Raw genomic sequence first — 20,070 nt, 5'->3', positions numbered from 1 at the left:
ACTCTTAGTTGCTTCATTTATTGCTGTTTTAACCGTGATATTGTTGCCGCTTCCATGTTTTGTCAGAAGCAATTGAGCAAAGTGAGAAGAAAGAGGAAGTCACTGTTTACAGGCTCTCGCATTGTTTCCACTGGGTGCCGGAGGGGTTCCTGCCAATGTGGTGGTTCGAATTCTTGACAGCCGTGGTTTGATGTCATCTATTCTGTATCACAGAGTTTCATTCGGGAACGTTTCTATCGAAGTCGTTTTGCATGTTTTTCGTTTGATCTTTTGTTGTTATCACGGCTCTTGTTAAGGAAGTGCTTCCTCTCCGTTTACACAGGAAGGGGTTACTTATCATGTGAAAGCTCAGTGATGCAACGACGTGTCCTCACACTGTTGCTGAGCTTCAGTGTGTCATGGAGGACCATTGTGCTCCCGTTGATGTTGTTTTATGATCACCACAGGGGACGTTTGACCAGTGTTTTAATTCCAAAGGGCTCTGTGATTTAATAGGCACTGAGTCTCCTTGTCTCCATTGCACTGCACCGTGTTCCGGTGCTTTATGTGTGTGAAAGCTGAACAAAGATGGGGAAGAGTTGTGTTATTATGGTTTATTGTTGCAGCCTGCCCCTAATAGAACTGTTATTTCGAATCGGATCCGAATCAGAGTTTTTCATACAATACAAAACATCAATAGAAATGCATTTTTATTATTTGTATGAAAATAATACACAATTTGCTATATTCTACAGACGAAGAACAAATGTGCACAAATCACGCTGAAAAGAAATTATATAAGAGGCAAAAACATGTAACAGTGGAAGCAGCAGCGCGGCTGTGCTTCCACTGCCAGGGGAGGTATGGGAAGTAGCCTTGTTATGTAATGTTAGAATTACATATTATTAGACACAAAGTCAAAGGTTGAGCGACATGAGGTCGGACATAAATAGTCAATGCCTTTGACCTCTTAAAACCAGCATTCTAACGCTCACTACACACCATAATTAAATGCGCAATAGATGGATTTGTGTCTCGGACTCTAGTTCCACTGGTGCCGTTGCGTTCCAGATGTGTGCCGCTGATGTGTGGTGCATTGTACGCTGCCGTTGACGCCACTTAGCTGATCAGAGCCACAGTAGTCTACTTGTCCACCAAAGAAAGCCTTCTGGCTCTGACGGTTTCCCCGGGGTTTTTTTTCGCCCGTCTGGTCCGTCTGAACACGAGAGCGATGCTGCCACTGGCACATGCTCTCACACAAACCCACAAGCACACGCACACACTGAAAGGACGCTCTGCCACGGTGGATGTAAATGAAGCAGAGAGTCATTCTTGAGCTATTTATGGATTATTCTTGGGGCTCAGTTGAACTGGCCAGCGTGAGTAATGCACAAACACGGAGCATCGGGTTCAGAGTACGCGCTCACAATGAGAAATGATGGAACGGCTTGCTTTGGTCTCGCTTGCTTTTTTGATTATTAAAAGCTGTGCGTCTTCTTCTGTGAGTGTGGCAGAAATGTACCGGTGATCCCCTTTCCCAAATATGTGTGGTAATCTGCTAACGAAATGACTTTGTCCACAGCTGCGGACTGCCCGACTCCATAGACACCGGAGAATATTCCTTAGACAGCATGACAGGTACAGTGGGACCTTCTTTTGTTCTCTATTTGTTTTTGTCATCGCTCAGCTCGAGGCTCCCCTGTGTGTTCATTATTTCTGCTGTGGAGCCGTTGCCGTGACCTCCCACTGGTGGGTCCCCAAAGCTGTGATGGGGGGATTAGCTGCATGATGCTAATTAGGTAATCCTGTTTTTAATTCTTGTGGTGCAGTTTTCGTAGTTTGACAACAATACACCCAGAGCTGCAACAAACACATTAACCAAGCGGTTCCTAGATGTGGGTCAGTGTCCGTGGCGTTCTGCCCAGTCGGCCGTGTGGGGAAATGCCCGAGCGGTCAATAACCAGAATTACACGTTAATCAAAGAATTTGCTATCCAGCTCTATTCTAATGTTTTCGTCGGTGGGTCATACACAGAAGGCAACGAGCGAAACCAATACAACTGTTTTTTTTCCTAAATTTAGAAAGGAAATGCACATAAACAAGCGACTCCTGCTCCCGAGCTTGAGCTGTGACGTAGCTCTTCTCGTCGAGCCGTGAATGTGCATCTGGAGTCGATGCTGTGAGGCGCGTTGAGAAGTGTTACGGGATCAGTTGTGGGCCGCTTTCAGCTGGCCTGAGCCGGGCAGCGCGCCAGCAGCCGTCTCACCTCAGACGTCCCCGCAGCCAAAAGCCCCTCTGCTTTCTCTTTATCCCTCTGAAGTAAACATTCCTGAGAACCGGGAGAGAGAATTCTTATTATAACATTATGTTTGTTAGCAGGGAAGAGTCTCTACACCTTTGAGAACACGGCACGTTGTGTGCGTGCCAAATAATGAAAGTGTATCACTTTGTTGTTTTACAGCTCCATCCTTCCCTGACAAAATGTCCCCGATCAAAGCTCTCACCATGAAGGACTATGAGAACGTGAGTCATTTCAATCAAACGGCATGATGTTTCTTCATTTGGATTTGCTATGTACCGATTCAATGTTTTCTTCTTCTTCCAAATCCAACTTTATATAACATTTTATGGTAATAAGTCCTTTCTAATCGGTTGATCGGTGCTATTAATTCATTGAAACAAAGCGTGTCCATATGAGGTTACGCACCACAACAAAACAGGGTAATGTGATTTATTAAACCTGATCCTCAGCCTGACTAAAACTAAGTCTGACTGACCATTTATGGAAATCTCCTAATGAAGTGTGTGTGTGTGTGTGTGTGTGTGTGTGTGTGTGTGTGTGTGTGTGTGTGTGTGTGTGTGTGTGTGTGTGTGTGTGTGTGTGTGTGTGTGTGTTGGAATAGGTCTGAGGTGAAGCCTATATTTCAGCTTTTGAGTGGAATGCATGCTCCCATTTTCTTTGGCTCGTGCTGCTCGGCTCGCTTCATAATTGTAGTTTCCCAGAGGGATTCAGACCCCCACCTCCTCCCTTTGACAGTCTACCCAGCCCCCATTACCAGATGTATTTTGTTCTGAGCCTGCAGCACAGTGATGCACAGTCATCTTTGCACACATGTGCACTCAAACACACACATACACATGTATGAAGGCCTCCCTTCATTTCAACAAAAACCACACACACACACAACCTTTCTGTTATGTAAAAATGCTGTCACGCTTTTCTCCTCTGATAAAGTGCCTGACGGCTGTTTTTAAACTTGATCATTGTCATTGAATGAAGTACATTTAATTTGGGCCCCTGAAGGGACTCAAATGTTTTGAAGAAACTTTTTTAATAAGCGCTTATATATTGTTCAGTTATTTTCAGTTTTCATTAAAATTTCTGTTTTTTTTTAATTAAATATCTGCAGCAAATCACAGCACTGAAGAAAGAGAACTTTAACCTGAAGCTGCGCATCTACTTCATGGAGGAGCGCATGCAGCAGAAATGTGACGACTCCACCGAGGACATTTTCAAAACGGTGTTGAATTTACGTTCTTTCGCTAACATTTGTAAAAGTATTTTGTATTTGTTCAACGTGACTCATTGATTACCAGCGGGACCAGCTGAGATCACAACTTCAGCCACAACAACAGCTGTATTTGGTTCAAGCAATAACCCATTTATGATCTCAGAACAGCTGTCTTTCCTGTTTGTGTATTTGGTTAATTTTATGAGGGAGATGTAAGAACAATGGAATCTGTTGCTGTTGTGTGAATTCTTGATATAATGGCATAAACGAAGATATTGTGATATTGAATTGTCCCTACATTGTCCAGCCCCACTCCAGATGTGAAGTTTGTCCCATAACGCTGAATGTTGTCTGCTCGTAGAACATTGAGCTGAAGGTGGAGTTGGAGTCCATGAAGCGAGACCTGGCCGAGAAACAGGAGCTGCTTGTGTCTGCATCGTGAGTTTTGTTCCTTATATTCCCTCTCTTCTGCAGTTCAGTACTCGACACATCAGGAAGATGCCATGGAAGCCCAGTGGTTACAATGTATATAAGCTTTAACCTAATCGTCCACAGCAAAGCCTTGGAGAGTCTCGCTGGTCGAGAATCTGGAGAACCCCAGCGTGTGAGAGAGCAAGCTCGGCGAGAGATGGATGCACTCCGAGATGCATTCAACAAGAGAATAACTGATCTAGAACACGTGAGTCTTAAATATTTACTTTCATTTTCTGTTTCCCGCCAAGCAGTTGGGGCTGATTCGCTTTCTGCCTCAATTTCAGTCCTTACAAACCGCGGAGGAAGAGGTCGACAAGATGGCAGCCATAGCTGAGCAGGAGAAGCTCAGGAATATTAACATGGAGAAGAGGCTCCAAGCACTCGGTCCGCCGAGCACCTTTAACCCTGTCCCTGTCCCCGGCCCCGTCCACGACCTGCAGCTGGCCCTGCAGGAGAAAGACAAGTAGGGACACATCAGATAAGCGCACACGTCAATATATATTTTTATAGGCTATGTATATATATTGGGGTCTAAATTATTCCGACATTTTTTTTTTGTTTAAACCAGTATCATTGAGCAGCTCAAGATCACATTGAAGAACCAGGAAGCTGTGATCCATCAGAAGCAAAGTGCAGATCAAGCAGCCGATGCGCCGTCAGCTGACTGTGTTAAACAGCTGTCGGATCTCATTGCCAAGAAAGATCAGGAGTTTGAGGTAAGTCACGTGTCATTTATGCTGCAATTATACCAAAACGTATCAAATTATTTGAACTCAACTGTGACAAAATACTATAGAAATAAAATTCTTTGCTGGCATCTAAATAACTGAAACCTTCTTTCAGCACTATTTGCAATATTAAAAGTGACTGTGTGTTTTCCAGGCGCTGAGGGACGAGCTCCATCGACAGAAGGACAAAACAACACCGGACCTTCAGGTTGGTGTTGTGGGGGTCTTCCTCATTAAGTGGTCTTCTTTTTAGGATCCTTTTCACCGATCCGTGTTTTTCAGACCTGTTGTGGTCGAGTCCGTCTTGCCCACCATCAGACTACTTTGTCATTTTTTGATATCCGTTTTCCAGCAATAGTTCTGAACCCATTTAACTGTGCCTAAATGTGACGAGCCATTAGCAGCCCAGCAGATGCACTGAGGCGCCGCCCTCTTTGTTAAAGCGCTTCAGAGGAGTGTGCTTCTGCTGAACCACAGGAAATGTACTTTGTGTATTTTCTGACTTGCTTTATTCGTCTGTGTGCCTTCTGGTGCGTTTTTTATTTTTGTACCCTGCTTCAGTAAATGCGAGGTGTCCTCTGGTTTGTTGTTGTCGTCTTGATGTTCTCATGATCGTAACAGCTCATTGAAAGGAGTTTGTTATGAGTTATTTTTGGTCATCACTTGTTTCCCCGACATTAGATTTGATCTGTGTGACCTATTGCATAATATCTAAATTTCCCATGATCCCGTCAATGACACTAAACCTTTATTAGAGGATTATCCTTTTAGTTTCTTTCTCATCAACAGCGATATGTTTTCACATTCTGTGGGTTTGGGAGCTGAATATTAAGACGTATATCCCTAACATCAGACGTGAACTGCGTTGATTGGACTGACAGAAAACTCGTAGTTGGACAGGCTCTGTGGTTCCTCGGGGGGTCTGGACTCAGGCAACAGTGTTAAGACTGGATTACCACGCTGTCTGGAGAGTCTGTCCGAGAGGTATTTATGTCCATCCTTCTTTAATTACGAGGGGAAATGGCCCAACGTGGCAGTGTTTGCCAGATATGGGTGAGACGAATGTGCCGCATCGCGGATTGGAAATCTATTTTTGAATGGATTGTGGGCCGTTTTTGTGAAATGACATGTCTTGCATTGGCCTCTCCAGGATAGAGGTGTAATGGAATGTGATTGCCCGAAAACACCTCTGCTAATCTTAAAGCAGGTTTGTAGAAGCATCACCAGGCAGGATCGAGTCTGCAGGAGTCATTGACAACTTCCATCTTCACAAGAGAAGCACCGGTTTGGGGCTCACCTTCATACCTGATTTAATATTCAAGAGGAGGTCTTCTAGAGATGGTCTGGCACCGACCATGACAGAGATCAGTGCGGCAGTCCTGGGGGATTTGTTCTGATTGAATGCGTGGGGGAGAGTGGAATAGAGGCGGGAGCAGGGATTACTGAAGGCTTAGGGCTTATGCTGCTCTGCACTCAGTCATTCTCCTCTGTGCTTCTCCTGCTGATGGAGTGAGAGACACCGATAGATAGCTCTTCCCCGTTTGGCAGGCTGAAGACCATTAAGTCAGACCCGTTGGACTCGTTCTAAGAAGGTGTCTAAAGACCTGGAGGTGCCATGCGGGACCCGTGTCGTATTTGTGGTGTGCGTCTGGTGGGAAGCCAGTGTCGCTGGATCTTCAGCTCATCGGCACAAAGGAAGCTACAGGTCATCTTGTCCCACGTGCTGGGCTGGGAGGTGACCCGTGACGGTCAAGGAGAGTTCCTCTGTGGCAAATGTGCGTTCCAGCTGGAGAAGGTGGTGCACTCGGATGTTAACATCAGCCAGCTGCAGGATAAACTCAACAGCCAGATCCAGAAGATGCAGGCGGAGAAAGACCACCTGGTCCAGTGCATCGTCCACGTCTACAACAAAAACAACCCAAACCTGTACAAGAGGTCTTTGGAAGGCACCAGTCGCAAGACCCCGCTCAGGTCCTCTGGGGAGGGAAGTCCCGATGATGAGGCCGTGTGTCGTCTGGCCTCTGAGGGACCGGTGTTCAGGGAGAGTGGAAGTGGTCTCACGGAAAACCGCATGAGAAGGTGCGTGAGTCTGGACCGAATTGTTAGTAAAGGGGCATTTCCAGGGCGGTTGAGCCTCCGGGGCAGCTGCCGGCTGGGATCTGCGGCAGGGCTGGGATCAGCGATGGGGTTGGGGTCAGCGATGGGGTTGGGGTCGGCGGCGGGGCTCAATTGCTCTATGAAGAGCTTTGGTCTCCGAGGCACACGGCAACATTCGCAAAGCATGTACCTTGACCTGGTCCAACGCAAGGGCTCTCTGGCTAGACCCGGATCCAAAGGTCGCTCCACTTCCCTGCAGTGCCTCAATAGAGACCTTTCCTCAGACGCTCCTCCAGGACCTCCACCCACACCAAAACTCAGAGAGCCCAAGGTGTTTGTTGCGAGACACGGCGCCCTTGGTGACCCGGAAGGAAAGGTTCAGGCCAGAGCGCTGCTCCGCAGTTCGCCGAGTAAGCCTTCTGTGATCTCTGACCTAGTTCAGCTCCTGCGCTGCCTCTCCAAGCAACAAGTCTCTTCCCCTGCAGGGAGCCACATCCCTGTGCTGAAGGGGTTGAATAGAGGCTCGAACCCTCGAACAAAGCACAGATACAGAGAAGCAAAGTGCAAGTCTCTGCACGATCTTACAGAGGAATTTGATGATGAATTCATCCCTGTCAAAGTGGTGGAGGTAGTTGTTGTTTTTTTCCCTCCGTAATCCTAGCTGGGCAAAATGTTATCGTATTGGCAATGATCCGAGACAGACAGCAGCTTTGCTGTTTAATATTGCTTCTGTTGATCTATTTCGTCTTTCTGTGTGGATTTGCAGAGTGAGGTTAGGCGAGTGGAGAGCTGCAACAAGCAGCTGACTGAAGAGCTCACCCACATCAAAAGCAACAATGCAGACCTGTCTAAAACCCTGGAGGAAATCCAGAACCAAAACAAGGTGCACGGAGAGGACATTTAGTCTCTTTTGAATCCTTATGAATTAGATGGAGAGGTTTCTTTGCTTAAGTCCACTTCTTTGTGCAAACAGACCCTGTTGGGTAGGTTGGAGGAGAAGGAGAATGAACTCAACTCTGAGAAGAAAAATGCTCTAAAGCGAGACAAAACTATCCAGGGGCTTACTCAGGTCTTCAAAGAAAAGGAAAATCAGGTAAGGGTTATACTGTCAACCTATATACCATATTATCATGGGTGTCGTACATTTGTTGTTATCTATAACAAGACAAATGTTCTATCACTCTTCAGTGATATACAAAGCTGTACTACCTGTCTGTCTTTTCCTCGGTTGCACAGATTGCAGAGCTGTGTCATGAGATTGAGGACAGGGATGACGCTTTGGCCAAGGCTCGGGAGGCAGCACACAAGGCCCAGCTGCAGAAATACCAGGCAAGTCCTGCACTTCAGAGGGAGTTTAACTTTATAGAGCCAACCCCTCGACTATATAATGATATCAGTGGTTCCTCGTTCTGTTTTTACCTGTACCTTTCAGACATTATCTAATGTTAAAGAGGCAGCAAAGCAAAGGGGTTTTTAATCATCCATCTCATTGACAAATCCCTATTGCTGCCTCTGTAAAGACATTTTATGCGTACATCCCTCAGGGAGTGGAGGAACACCAAAATCTATTAATGGCAACGCAAACCGAGCTTGCCCAGCTCCAAGGGGATCATCATGCCAAGTTGCTCGAAGCCCAAAAGCTACAACGTGGCCTCGACAGGAAGGAGCAAGAGCTGGTTGACTTGCTGCAGGCGAAGGACCAGCTAGAGGTGGAACTGGAGGACCTGCAGCAGCAGAAGAAGAAAGGAGACAAGGCCCTGAATGTAAGGCAGAGTTTTATTGGATATTTTCAAATAACACTTGAATTATTGTCTCAGAATAGAGCAATGGGGCATTTTCAATCCTGTTTTTTGGTTTAAAATCTCAGTTTGTGTGACAGTAATATCACCCCCTCCCCCCCAGGATCTGAACAATCAGCTCAAGAAGCTGAGCGCTGAGATCGGAGACAGGGAGAGTGCTCTAGAGCAGCAATACCAGGAGCTGCTGGATCAGACCAAAAGAAAACTGCAGACCCACGAGGTCACCATCCAGCGGCTCACTTCCACTCTGGCCGACAAAGAACAGCAGTTACAGGTGATGCAAGAACATTGAACATATAACCACAGATTCATTCCCCCCAAGGTTTTTGTGTGAATAGAACGATTTCCGTATACAATATTGTATAGTGTGTCTACCTGAACCGAGAACTAAGCCGTTCTTCCTCAGGGTGTAATTTAAGCTTTGCTGTGCTTTGTTTACATACGACCACAGATGCATTTTGGTGCATGTTAGTGAATGTGAGCAGGGCCCATTGGCTGGCTCTTCTCTTCTCAAACTAACCACTTTTCTCACCATTTCAAATCTTCCATGGGATATATGCAGGAAGTTGCTTTGACACAGTTTCTATTGTCTGTTCATCAGGAGTACATCAACATGGTTGGAGACTTCGAGCAGAGTAAAAGTCCAGGAGGAAATGACAATATGCTTTCCAAGCTGCGGCATAGGCTGAAAGAAAAAGAAAAGGCTCTGGAGGTTTGCATTCCTTCTCTTTCATCTTCTCACCATAGCGACTATAACTCCATTTTGACATTGTTGTCTTTGCCTTCGCGCAGCAAGCGCTGGATGAGAAGTTTGCTGCCATTGAGGAGAAAGACAATGAGATTCACCAGCTGCAGCTGTCCCTCAGAGAGAAGGAGAGGGACCTCGATAGGCTCAATAACTTGATCTCTCACAACGAGGAAACCCTCAATGTAAGAAGGAGGGATCATATTTAGATTGTGAAAAGTATTTTATACTGTGCATACATTTTCATTTTCCATTAATCAATAATGAAAACGTTCTAGAAGGTCAGACTTCAATCCAAGGAATCTCTGTGCTCATTTCTCTCCTTCCAGAGTTTTGACAGTCTGATCAAGGAGAAGGACGTCGAGCTGCAACATCTTGCAAACACGCTAAAGAACCTGCAGAGAGCTAAGCAAGATGTAGAAGACAACTTGAACAGATCCCTGAGGGAGAAGGACTCCATCATTAGCCAGCTGCAGCTCTCCCTGGAGGGCAAGACGAAGGATATGGAGGTAAGTTGCTGTGTGAATATGTACATGAACAGACACCTCTGAGCCTTCCTAACTCGGACAACCTTTGTTTGTAGGAAATGGCCGAATCAGCGCTGAGCCAGTCGCAGACTCACACGCGTGACCTCGCTGAACAGATGGGCCAGAGGTTAAAGGTCACCGAAGCGATGCTGGCCGAGGCTGTGAAGGCAAGAGAAAGGCTGGTTGCTGACAATGAGAGTGCTGTGGAAGGCCTGTTGGCTACAATCAGCAGCAAGGATCAGCTCATCAAGGTCAACATCTATTATGAAGACATGTTTCCGCCTTGGGGATTACACAGGGACACAACAAATAGTGACAGAATAACATGAATGAGAATATATTTTTAGAATAAATTACAATATCCATGCAGAGTAGGCTTATGCATATTCAGATGAATTTCAAAAAATGCTTTACATTTTAACATGTTTGACCAACATATAAACTAAGTCGTTCATTTCATCGGTTCGTTCTTCCTCTCCAGGAGTCTGCAGAGCACTACAACCGCATGCTGTCTGAGCGCACCCAGGAGATTCTGCAACTGAAGAAGCAGCTGTCCGACAGGCAGCAGCAGCTTGTCACTGCCGAGAAGCAAAGCTTTACATCGGCCCAGGAGGGTTATTCAGAGGCAGCCGAGCTCCGAGCCCTGCTTGCTGAGAAAGACAGCATGATCAACGTGAGTTCCTCTGGGGTACAACGCAGTCACTCAGCTGGAAAATGTGCTCGACTTAGAAGGAGAGGAAATAGAAAGGCAGGAGCAAGACTGATTTCCTCTTCAAATGACTCGGTGGCCTTTTTAACATTTAACATTTAAGTTGTTGTCTTTTTAATGTGCAGAAACTTGTGCAGACTGGTCAGAAGAGGGAGGAGAGGCAGAAAGCGGAGGGGGATCATGTGTTGGCGCTCAGACAAACTATACAGATCTTGCAGGACAAGTTGGACGGGAATGAAGGTGAGTTCTTCACAGTTCTCTTCACTCTCACCGGACAATACATTTGGATCCCTGAATTGATTTGATTTTGTCTGCTTTGAAGCTGAGCTTTCCAGGCCGGCCAGTGAGGATAATGCAGAACCTATTCTGACCTCTAAGAAAACAGTCGTCATCTTGAAAAAGGAGCTGGCGCAGAAAACCGAGGCACTGAATGAAGCACTGAAGAGGGAGAATGAACTGAAGGTCAGTTGGTTATAAACATTCTACTTGGTTCTTAACCGGGACACAGGCAAACAAGTCTCTTCTTGTGCAATCATTCACCTCAATTTCTGTACATCCAGATTTCTTTGGCAGAGCTCCAGTCATTGCTATCTGAACTGGAGGGTCAATATGAAGGTCAGGCTGCTAACATCGAGTCTCTGACCGCCACTCTGAAGACCAAGGATGAGATTATCGATGTAAGGGCTCCCCAATTCACGCAGTCAAGCTCCTATCGCTCAGTGAATGAGGAGCTTTTATTCTGAATGCAATCAACTCGGCAGCCTGTCTAGCAGTTCTCATGTTCCGTTTATTACTTGTCTGTTACTTGTTCGTTAGTGCACTTTATGCTTAATATTTTTCTTTTAAACTTTTTTAATATTTAACATTTTAAACTTTATTCCCTTGTTTTATACTAACCCATGGCCTTATTCTACTAACCCATTGCATTAGCATTTCATTATACTTTATTTTATTACTTGTGCACTGTTGTCTTGTCTGTCTACTGTCGCGCACCAACCGCCAAGACAAATTCCTTGTATGTTTGACATATTTTGGTAAATAAATGTTTCCTGATTCCTAATTCCTGATTTGAGCAGGTTCTCCACCAGCGCCTCGGCCACGGAGGGGACAGTCGGGCCAAGCACACCCAGGATCAGGTCATTGGCTGTAGCCTGGAGAGATCACTCCCGGGTCTCCCTCAGAGAGAGAGGACCATAATTGGTGGAGACAGCCAGCAAGAAGTAAACTAAATGCATTACCCACTTTTTTTTCGAATAAAAGAAAAGAAAACAGCATGTTTTAAGGCCATTTCTCTTTAATTTTCTGTTTCCAGGAGCAACAGGAGAAAGATGCTCTGAACAAAGCACTAAGAGCCGAACAGCAGCTGTACTCCAGCCTGGTCAGGACTGTAAAGGAGCAGGACAGGTATGGTTGTGACAAAGGAATCATTGCTATTTGTTAGAAAACAAAAAGATTATTCTGAGTAGCCTATTCCCTTTGCAGCGCCCAGCGTCTCCATGCTCTGCAGCTGGAGCTGACAGCGGTGCAGCTGCTCAGGCAGCAGCTAGAGGAGGGCATCAGAACTAATGAGGGGCTGAGGGACGACTTGGAGAGAGAGATTCGCCAAGCCAAACTCCGAGAAGGTGCGGTGCAAACTCATTGGCTGGCAAATGACGAGGGTAACTGAATAAAAGATGATCAATGGGATGAGCATGTTTGTCATTTAAGTTTCTAGTTCTAGTTAAGAAACTAAAGCTCAGGCAGGCATAGGTCCGTAGGTCCTAGAGGGAACATACAAAATTACACTGAGGGCTGGGTGATATGGCCAAAGTCCCTCTCAATAGAGGTCATTTCATATGTCCAGAAACCATATTTATCATGATGCAGCACGTTTCCTGTTAACTCAATAAATGAGTGAAATAACATGGTACGGCAGCAATACCGTAACATAGTAGTTGTTATACAGGGGGGTAAGCTGAATTATCTTCAATCTTTACTTCAGACGTGCTTGTTTTGATCAATGAAGACGATGCAGTTGTGTATTATGATGCCATGATATACTGTATGATTTTATCACAATATAATTCAATTGAGGTGAACCATCACGTTGAATTATCGTACAGCCCTAAACACACCTGTCCGGTTTGTCCGCTGTGTTTACTCTAATAATATCTCCTGCTGACAGGCTTACACCCCCCCCTCCCCCCTCTTCTTTAGCTGTCACTTCATTCAGCATGAACACCTGGTCCTTCCACTTCTCTTCTTTATGTTTACTCCTCTTTACATCATCACCTCCTCATCTGCATGCTTTGTCCATAAAAGAGTTGCCTCCTGTCACTTCTTAAATGTATTCACTTCACACTGTCCTTTTATTTCAATATATATGTAAATATATATTTATATTTACATATATATTATATCTGTGAATAAAGGCTACTGTTTGCACCCTGTCTTTCACTTTCAACTCGCTGTCTGCTTGTTTTCATTGTCCCATTAAAGCATTGCTGTCTGTTGATTGCATCATCTCTCCAACACCCCTCTGTTTATTAATTAAACCCTTCCAGCCATCTGTCACATAATTTAGATTTCAATGCAAAAGCATCTAATTATATAACAGTTATAACGGAGGTATTACATTGCATGGATCAATTGTTATCTCATGACATCACATAGTTGTAACTTATCACAGTTAGTAAGATCAGTGGCAGACTAATTAAACGTGTCACAGTGAGCTCAGGTAGTCGTCTAAGCCGAATGACTCCAGCAACGGTTCACATTCATGTGTCTGCATGTCATGTGCACGCTGAGCCCCGCCTCTGTGTGAATAGAGCATGTGTATAAATAGGTCAGCGGTGAATAACAGGCTCATGGCTTACATTCACATTGAAGACAGATGCAGCTGCAGTAATTAGCAATGAGAAGATCGTGTTCTATATTCATTATACAGTACTTGCACACAAAAGATGTGATTTTATTATTTATCGCTATATTTTGGACGTGTTTCTGTGGCAGCAGATATCAAACCTCTCTTCACACAGTTTGGCTTTTGGTTACGTTCCTCCACTTACAATCATGGGGGTTTTAGTAAGTTCCTAAATGTAAAAAGATTTACTGGTTTAGTTTAAACTAAACAAAAACAAAGATGCACAGTGTAATTATGCATTTATCATATTTGCACTAGTTTTAATTTTTTTGCTAATGTTTTCTGTGAATCAAGTTTTTTAATTGCACCACATTTCATCAAAACGTTTTGCACAAACACATAACAAATTTGAAATTGCCCTTTGGAGTTATCCTCCAAAGCTGCATGTCATGTGGAATATGTGCCTCCTACCTAAGCAAACTGTGTTTTTATTGTTATGAAAATCAGTCCTAACAACCCCTTGTGCAGCAGAGAAACCCTTGTTAAACAATGTTTGGTCAGGAGCGGTCCTGCAGATCACTACCTACGCAGAAATATGCTTTTTTTGTCAGATGATGTGTTTGTGTGACCCTCTGTGTATGTGTGCAGGTATGGACCGGATTGACCCTAAAGAACTGCAGAGCATGAGACATCAGCTGGAAGATGCACAGCGCTGGAATGCCTCCCTGCAAGCTCGCTTAGGAGCCATTCAGAACCGTGGAGGAGGGGTTGGTGGAGCTAATGACGGTGGTAAGATTATGAAATATATTTTACTCTTATTTCACAGCTCTGGTAGATGGGAGTCTATTTGCTTCAGGCCAGTCAAATATCTTCCAGGTGACACTTTGAGTTTCATCGGGGATCAGACTTCCTACATGAGTATCTGTATAGTCGACGGGCAGGATGACGGCTTGGCTCTACTTTCTGCACAGGAGCTCAGGCAGAAGGTGAGGTCCTTTTCACACTAAATGAAATGTGAAACAAAATAATAATTTCTCTTCTGAATATAACGGTAGATTTGAGCCATTTTGCATAAAAAAATTAATCTATCATACAAAAAAAACAAAAAACAGAAGACAATTACTAAAAGCCATTTGGCCCGTAGGTGCAGGAGCTCCAGGATTGTGTCAGCGGGCTGCAAACTGTAAACAACGAGCTGCAGAACCGGCTGTCGTTATTGGAGAGGTCAGACGATGGCGCTTATGACAACAAAGAGAAAGACGTGGCCGGCAGAAGCCCCTTGAAACAGGTTAGACCGCCAATGGAGGACGTTGTACTCGAAGCTGGGCCGCAAAATATTATTCCTAGAGTGGCACTTTTCAGTCATTTATCAGCAAATGTACAGTATGCCCACAAACACTCTGACCATGTCTGAGCCATTGTCTTAACACCCACCTACGTTAGCTCCTTTCTAACCTTTGAACCTACATCTTAACCGTTGCTCTATCCAGCCTGTTACTAATGTCTATGTCTTTCTTATCTTTAGTAGAAGATCCTCTTTTTCTCCTTCACCTTTCCTAATCCGTCCCTGTGTTTTGTTTTTTTGTTTGTTTTTTTATCCCTGTGTCCCATGAAATGCTCTATCTTTGCCATGCCACATTAGACACGTCATACCATTCTGCTGTTGCTTTTCAGTGTCTTATGGCTTCTGTTCCCACATTAAGTTTTCTTTTACCGAGTCATGTGTGTCACACTCGCCTCCCATCCCATTACTCAGCAGCAGGAGCTGAGAACACAGGAGATGCCGCCTGTGGCTCACGTCGACAGGACGCATCCCTCTGGACAGGACAAAGAGAGTCAGACAGACATCAAACTAGGACAGGTATGAATTAAACAATTTCAATTAATTGCTTTCGGGAAATTTTCATGGAACCAATTTATCTAAACTATCCTTTTTAAGATGGTGTCTGGAAAACTGTTGGGGGATGTGAGTATGGACAGTGGCCTTGGCCTGATCAGAGAGCGTGCTCAGTCTGGCAACAACACCGTGGAGTCTGGAGGGGGAGATTCTAGGCAGAGGAACACGGATGCAATGACCCTTAAATCCCTGCTTACTCATTGTGGGGCCACATCAGTCTTGCAACTTAGGTGGGTCTTTCCTTTAGCTGTGTGGAAAAACTTCACCTTATTTTCACTCCAAGAATCAATTGTTTAAACACTAAACTGATAAATTTTCCCCTCATTGCAGAGACGAGTTGCTCGCACTTAGATCGGATAATGTGGAGCTGCGAGGTCTTCTGAAAGAACAAAAATCTACCGAGTGTAAAGAGAAAGAGAGCACAGATGCCTCGGGCAACAGCAGTGATGGACAGGCTGAATGGAAAAGGCGCTCCAAGGTCATCAATCAGTCAAAGGAAAAGGGAGAGAAGAGCTCTCCGGAGGTGCCGGATGGGGAGACCCGTGTCCCCACTGAGCTAATTGTCAGCCCCACAGAGGGGATGAAGGATCCACAAACTAAAGGCCAGTCACACAGCAAGATTACCAAGCAGCATGTTGCCAGGCATGGGGTGAGTTTTGTATTGAGACACTACATTGCTTCCAGCGTCAAGGTAACGGTCAGTAATACGGGTTCCATTTGATTCCAATTGTAGGATGGCGCCAAATCTCGCCTCCCGGTCCCTGTGAGGCCGAGGGTGGAGTCCAGCAGCAGCACGCCGTTTGTGAGCAAAACTGATGGACTTCAGGACCTTCCTTTGGACGGAGTATACGGGTCAGACCAGCTACTGCAGGAAGACTCCACCGCGTCCCCCCAGCACAGCACTTCCCAGTCTTCCACCCTCAGCAATGCACGACCCGTCGGCAGTCCAGAGGGGTCGGACAAGAACTCTGAAGGCGGAACAACACCGGATCACACACGGGCCGACTCTGCTCTTTTCACTCAGCTTGAGCTTCTCCACCAGGAGTGTCAGGAGAAAGAGACCTTGATCAATAACCTAAGCGAGCAGCTTGCCAACTGGGAGGAGCTCCACGCTCAGAACCAGGAAAAGGACCGGCTCATTCGCATGTACGTGGAGGCCCTGCAGGCCGCAGAGTCCACCATCGCTTACTTGACCGCCTGCAGTCTGGACAGCCAGGGGCGATTTGGGTCCAGTCCATCTTCAGGTTCTGATTCTGCCGTTCACAGCAGATGCATAGAGCTGCAAAAGGCCCTGCAGGAGAAGGAGGAGCTCAACAAGCAGCTTTTAGAGCTTCTGGACATGGCAGGGAAAGCTATCACCGCCACCAACAGCCGAGAAAGGATTCCAGGAATCAGTGATTTATGTTTGAAGATAGAGGCGGCCTTGCAGGAGGTGAGCGCGTCCTCCAAAAGGGAGAGTCCGAGAGGTGGTTCCGGTAGCACAGAGGGCTCGATGCAGGAGCTGCAGCGACACAGCGACTCTTTGCAGGAGGCGCTGTGGCAGCAGAATAGGCTTAATGCGGAGCTGCAGGAAAAACTCAGGGCTACAGATGCTGCCGCTCAACACGTCTACAGCAATGACCAGGAGGGTGAACGGTCGAGGCCGATAGCGGAAGGGTCACTTCCGGAAAGGGAAGCACTGGACAGTGAAGGTGGAATGGGTAGTTATATAAACCAGGAGATTACCACGGTCCTGATGAACTGCCTCGGCTCCGCAGAGTCGGCCGTTTCTTCTCTGACGGCACACTGTACGAACACCAGCTGCCGGGCTTCTGATCGATCATCACAGACCAATCTGGAGTTCCAGATGAATTTAGACAAACTTCAGAGAGCCCTGCAAGAGAGGCGGGATCTGGGAGAAGCCGCCAAACCCTGTGGCAATCTGTCATCGGACGGGCAACTTCCCCAAGGGCTCCACGGCAACCTGTGCCGCCTCTACAAGGTCTTCAACGATCACCACCAGAGGATCTGTGACCTCCAGGCCTCCCTGCAAGAAGACCGGGGCCGCAGGGAGGAGAGTGAGGTCCACCCGACAGCGCAGGATGCCATGGGATTGCCACCCAGTGTCCAGGTTGAACTGGAGACCCTCCATAAGGCGCTGAGGGAGAAGAGGAAAACGTGTAAAAGCCTGGAGGAGAAACTGGCCACGGCTCTAACCTCCCCTGAAACCGCGCGGAAAGGTGAGCGCGCATGCTGAGCTGTTTGCTCCATTGCTTCAAGCATTTAAATTGTTTATGTGTTTCTGTGAAAAGGCATGAATGTGTTTTAGTTGAATCCAAATGGATCATGAGCACCACGGAGGAGAGACGAGACACTGTACACCTTAAATGATTTCTTCCTAACCCGAAATATATTGCCCCCAATGCCAGCTCTGGAGCAGGATGACAAAGGCGTGCAGGTGGATTTGCAGGACCTGGGTTACGAAACCAGTGGCAAGAGTGAGAACGATAGGGAAGAGAGCAGTAGCACAGGTAGACTGCTGAGTGGACACTAATGTGGATAGATTCTCTCTATTTGTCTGCATGAGGAGCGAACAGGGGGCAACTGTAACCCACTGTCTCTGATCTTGGGAGGTGTTTCTGTTTGGGTCTCATAACCACACCCTCTACTACTGGTTTTAACTTGGTATTTCTCTGCACCGCTCCCTGATTTGAATGGTCTGTCAATGTGTTGCACCGACAAATTCTTGCATGTTTCCACCCCGAGGTTTGCAAATGTCTTTTGAGCACTCATTAACATTTCACTTATAGTCCTCGTCTTATTTCACCGTTCGGCTGCATCTCAAATGATTTGTTTCCTCACATGGCTAAATCAACAGTTGTTGTTGTTGTTCTTCCCCTGTTCTCTAGCTGATTGGTTCTGTGTACACTGTGTTGCCAGATCTAGAGGCTGGTGTGAACCCTAGTCGCAGCGCCTCTAGCCTGCCTTCCCGACACGAGCAGGCCACCTTCTCCTCTACTGAGAACCTGGACTCCACCTCCAGCACCCCGTACCCAAGTTCCCCGGCTCTCAGCTCAGCCAAGGTATTCAACTTGTTGGTCCGGGTTAAATAAAATATTAAATTACATAATCAGACAAAACAACAGTCCAATCTTACATCTTTCTTTATCCTACTTGTGATTCAAGGACTACTAGCTCTCTATTTGCCCATCTTCTAATCATTAGCTGGTGAGGATGTCATGTTTTTGCAGCATCCGGCTATTAACGCTGCCTTGTCTGTTTCCAGGTCAGTCTGAAAAGCCTGCTGGTCTACGACGAGTACGGTGTTTCTAAGGACCCTCTGCAGCTTCAGGCACAGGTCAGAGAGCTCAAGGTCCAGCTGGAAAACCAGACCAAACTCATCCTCCAAATGCAAAGTCTTCTGCGCAGGACGTCTGTCTGCAGCGACCTCGTTGCCAACGCCTCTGATCCCTCAGCCGCCAAGGATCAAGAGGGGACACGGCCGGGGGACAGAAGTGGGCAGCTCGGGGAGAAAAAGGAGGGTGAGAACCAGGCGATGAACAAAAGCTCTCTGAATATGGAACTGGAAAGAGAAAGGACACTGAACAGAAGCACGACTGAGCAGCACGAGCAGACCCGCAGCCGCTCCACATCACCCGCAAGGTCAGCCGCCCTGCTCAATGCATCATCAATGTTACTCCAGTCATTTAAAAAAACAACAACACACACATCGTGATTCACATGCCGCCTTCCCGCTCCCACGTCCCGGCAGACTGGACTCTCTGGTGCAGTCGCAGGCCAGGGAGCTGTCACAGCTGAGGCAGCAGATGAAGGAGAGCCGCAGGTTGGGAGCGCTGCAGCGACGGCAGCTGGCCGAGCTGAGCAAGGCCTTCAAGGAGCTGCTGCAGGCCGGCGAGGTCGACTACTACAAGGGCGAGGCGGTCAAAGAGCAGCTGGACAAGAGCCTGAGCATTCTGGACCGGCTTGAAGGACGGCTGGACAAAGGTAGCGGCCGCGAGGACGTTAAATCTTAAATGCATGCAGCTTTTTTTTGGAGGGGGAGGTTTTTCTTATTAGACACCGTTTGGATGTTTGATTTACGGTGAAACGCACAAATCACACGTGCAGAAAAAACATGGTTCATCTTGATGACCTAATAGTTCTAAAAGCTGGGCTTCAGTCTTCTATCTTTTGTGCAGAAATGTCTCTGCGCTTTGACAAAGAGGCAGAGAGACGTGTCCACAAACGAGCAGCCACCCGTATCTGATCTTTACCGACAGGCCCTTGACAGCATCTTTTCTCTCTGTGCTAGGAGAGTCTCGTGTGGCTAATGAGGACGCGGCGGCCCTGGAACTGTCTCGGAGGTGCGTCTCAAACTCTCACACTGCACGCGCTGATTGTCCACGTCTTATTTCATTTGCTCATACTCAAGTTGTCACGTTTTATTTGTGGTTAAAAAAGACACGGTCCTGTAATATCTACAATCCCTCGTGCTTAGAGGCATGGTTCGACATCTTGAGATACACGTTTATTGTTTCCAAAGCAGTTAATGAGCCTTTGACCGTTTTGACATTTTTCCTCTGGGCTGTTTTTTTTATTTTATTTTTTTATGGTCATATTGTCCATTGTACTGTGTTTGGGATTTAAGGGCAGTTAGCTGTGCTGTTTGTCTCATGACCCTTTTACAGACCTCCCCCCGGCCGAATGCCTTATGACCCCAGGCAGTGCGTTGGTAATTGGTTTTGAATAGTGTCCTGCTGTTGACCTGATTTTGTCATTGAC

General features: G+C 46.4%; 1 protein-coding gene across 37 annotated transcripts in view; it reads left to right on the top strand.

Annotated features, from left to right (window-relative positions):
• cdk5rap2 (CDK5 regulatory subunit associated protein 2) overlaps nucleotides 1–20,070 on the top strand; it is a 28,860-nt gene that overhangs the window by 1,458 nt on the left and 7,332 nt on the right. For 4 of the 37 annotated variants that reach the window (XM_078087986.1, XM_040198494.2, XM_040198499.2 and 1 more), the window contains exons 2-37: nucleotides 1,562–1,617; nucleotides 2,441–2,502; nucleotides 3,390–3,500; nucleotides 3,853–3,929; nucleotides 4,047–4,170; nucleotides 4,250–4,428; nucleotides 4,534–4,681; nucleotides 4,848–7,418; nucleotides 7,557–7,673; nucleotides 7,764–7,883; nucleotides 8,027–8,119; nucleotides 8,335–8,553; nucleotides 8,693–8,863; nucleotides 9,191–9,301; nucleotides 9,382–9,519; nucleotides 9,664–9,843; nucleotides 9,918–10,112; nucleotides 10,343–10,534; nucleotides 10,696–10,810; nucleotides 10,893–11,032; nucleotides 11,131–11,247; nucleotides 11,647–11,790; nucleotides 11,883–11,974; nucleotides 12,053–12,228; nucleotides 14,061–14,201; nucleotides 14,289–14,398; nucleotides 14,557–14,700; nucleotides 15,169–15,273; nucleotides 15,352–15,539; nucleotides 15,640–15,958; nucleotides 16,043–17,528; nucleotides 17,718–17,819; nucleotides 18,229–18,371; nucleotides 18,575–18,951; nucleotides 19,061–19,293; nucleotides 19,601–19,652. In XM_078087986.1, coding sequence (XP_077944112.1) covers nucleotides 6,309–7,418; nucleotides 7,557–7,673; nucleotides 7,764–7,883; nucleotides 8,027–8,119; nucleotides 8,335–8,553; nucleotides 8,693–8,863; nucleotides 9,191–9,301; nucleotides 9,382–9,519; nucleotides 9,664–9,843; nucleotides 9,918–10,112; nucleotides 10,343–10,534; nucleotides 10,696–10,810; nucleotides 10,893–11,032; nucleotides 11,131–11,247; nucleotides 11,647–11,790; nucleotides 11,883–11,974; nucleotides 12,053–12,228; nucleotides 14,061–14,201; nucleotides 14,289–14,398; nucleotides 14,557–14,700; nucleotides 15,169–15,273; nucleotides 15,352–15,539; nucleotides 15,640–15,958; nucleotides 16,043–17,528; nucleotides 17,718–17,819; nucleotides 18,229–18,371; nucleotides 18,575–18,951; nucleotides 19,061–19,293; nucleotides 19,601–19,652 — 6,830 coding nt within the window. In that variant the 5' untranslated portion in view covers nucleotides 1,562–1,617; nucleotides 2,441–2,502; nucleotides 3,390–3,500; ... (3 more) ...; nucleotides 4,534–4,681; nucleotides 4,848–6,308. Of the gene's footprint in view, nucleotides 1–1,255; nucleotides 1,481–1,561; nucleotides 1,618–2,440; nucleotides 2,503–3,389; nucleotides 3,501–3,852; nucleotides 3,930–4,046; nucleotides 4,171–4,249; nucleotides 4,429–4,533; nucleotides 4,682–4,847; nucleotides 7,419–7,556; nucleotides 7,674–7,763; nucleotides 7,884–8,026; nucleotides 8,124–8,334; nucleotides 8,554–8,692; nucleotides 8,864–9,190; nucleotides 9,302–9,381; nucleotides 9,520–9,663; nucleotides 9,844–9,917; nucleotides 10,113–10,342; nucleotides 10,535–10,695; nucleotides 10,811–10,892; nucleotides 11,033–11,130; nucleotides 11,248–11,646; nucleotides 11,791–11,882; nucleotides 11,975–12,052; nucleotides 12,229–14,060; nucleotides 14,202–14,288; nucleotides 14,399–14,556; nucleotides 14,701–15,168; nucleotides 15,274–15,351; nucleotides 15,540–15,639; nucleotides 15,959–16,042; nucleotides 17,529–17,717; nucleotides 17,820–18,228; nucleotides 18,372–18,574; nucleotides 18,952–19,060; nucleotides 19,294–19,600; nucleotides 19,653–20,070 lie in introns of those variants that run through there. The other 33 variants (XM_078087991.1, XM_078087983.1, XM_078087989.1 and 30 more) reach the window with 19 other exon arrangements.

Source organism: Gasterosteus aculeatus, chromosome 14, assembly GCF_964276395.1.
Source record: "Gasterosteus aculeatus chromosome 14, fGasAcu3.hap1.1, whole genome shotgun sequence".
Lineage (NCBI taxonomy): Eukaryota > Metazoa > Chordata > Actinopteri > Perciformes > Gasterosteidae > Gasterosteus > Gasterosteus aculeatus.
Note: the sequence above shows the minus strand (reverse complement) of the source record. Positions and strands in the feature narration are given on the sequence as shown.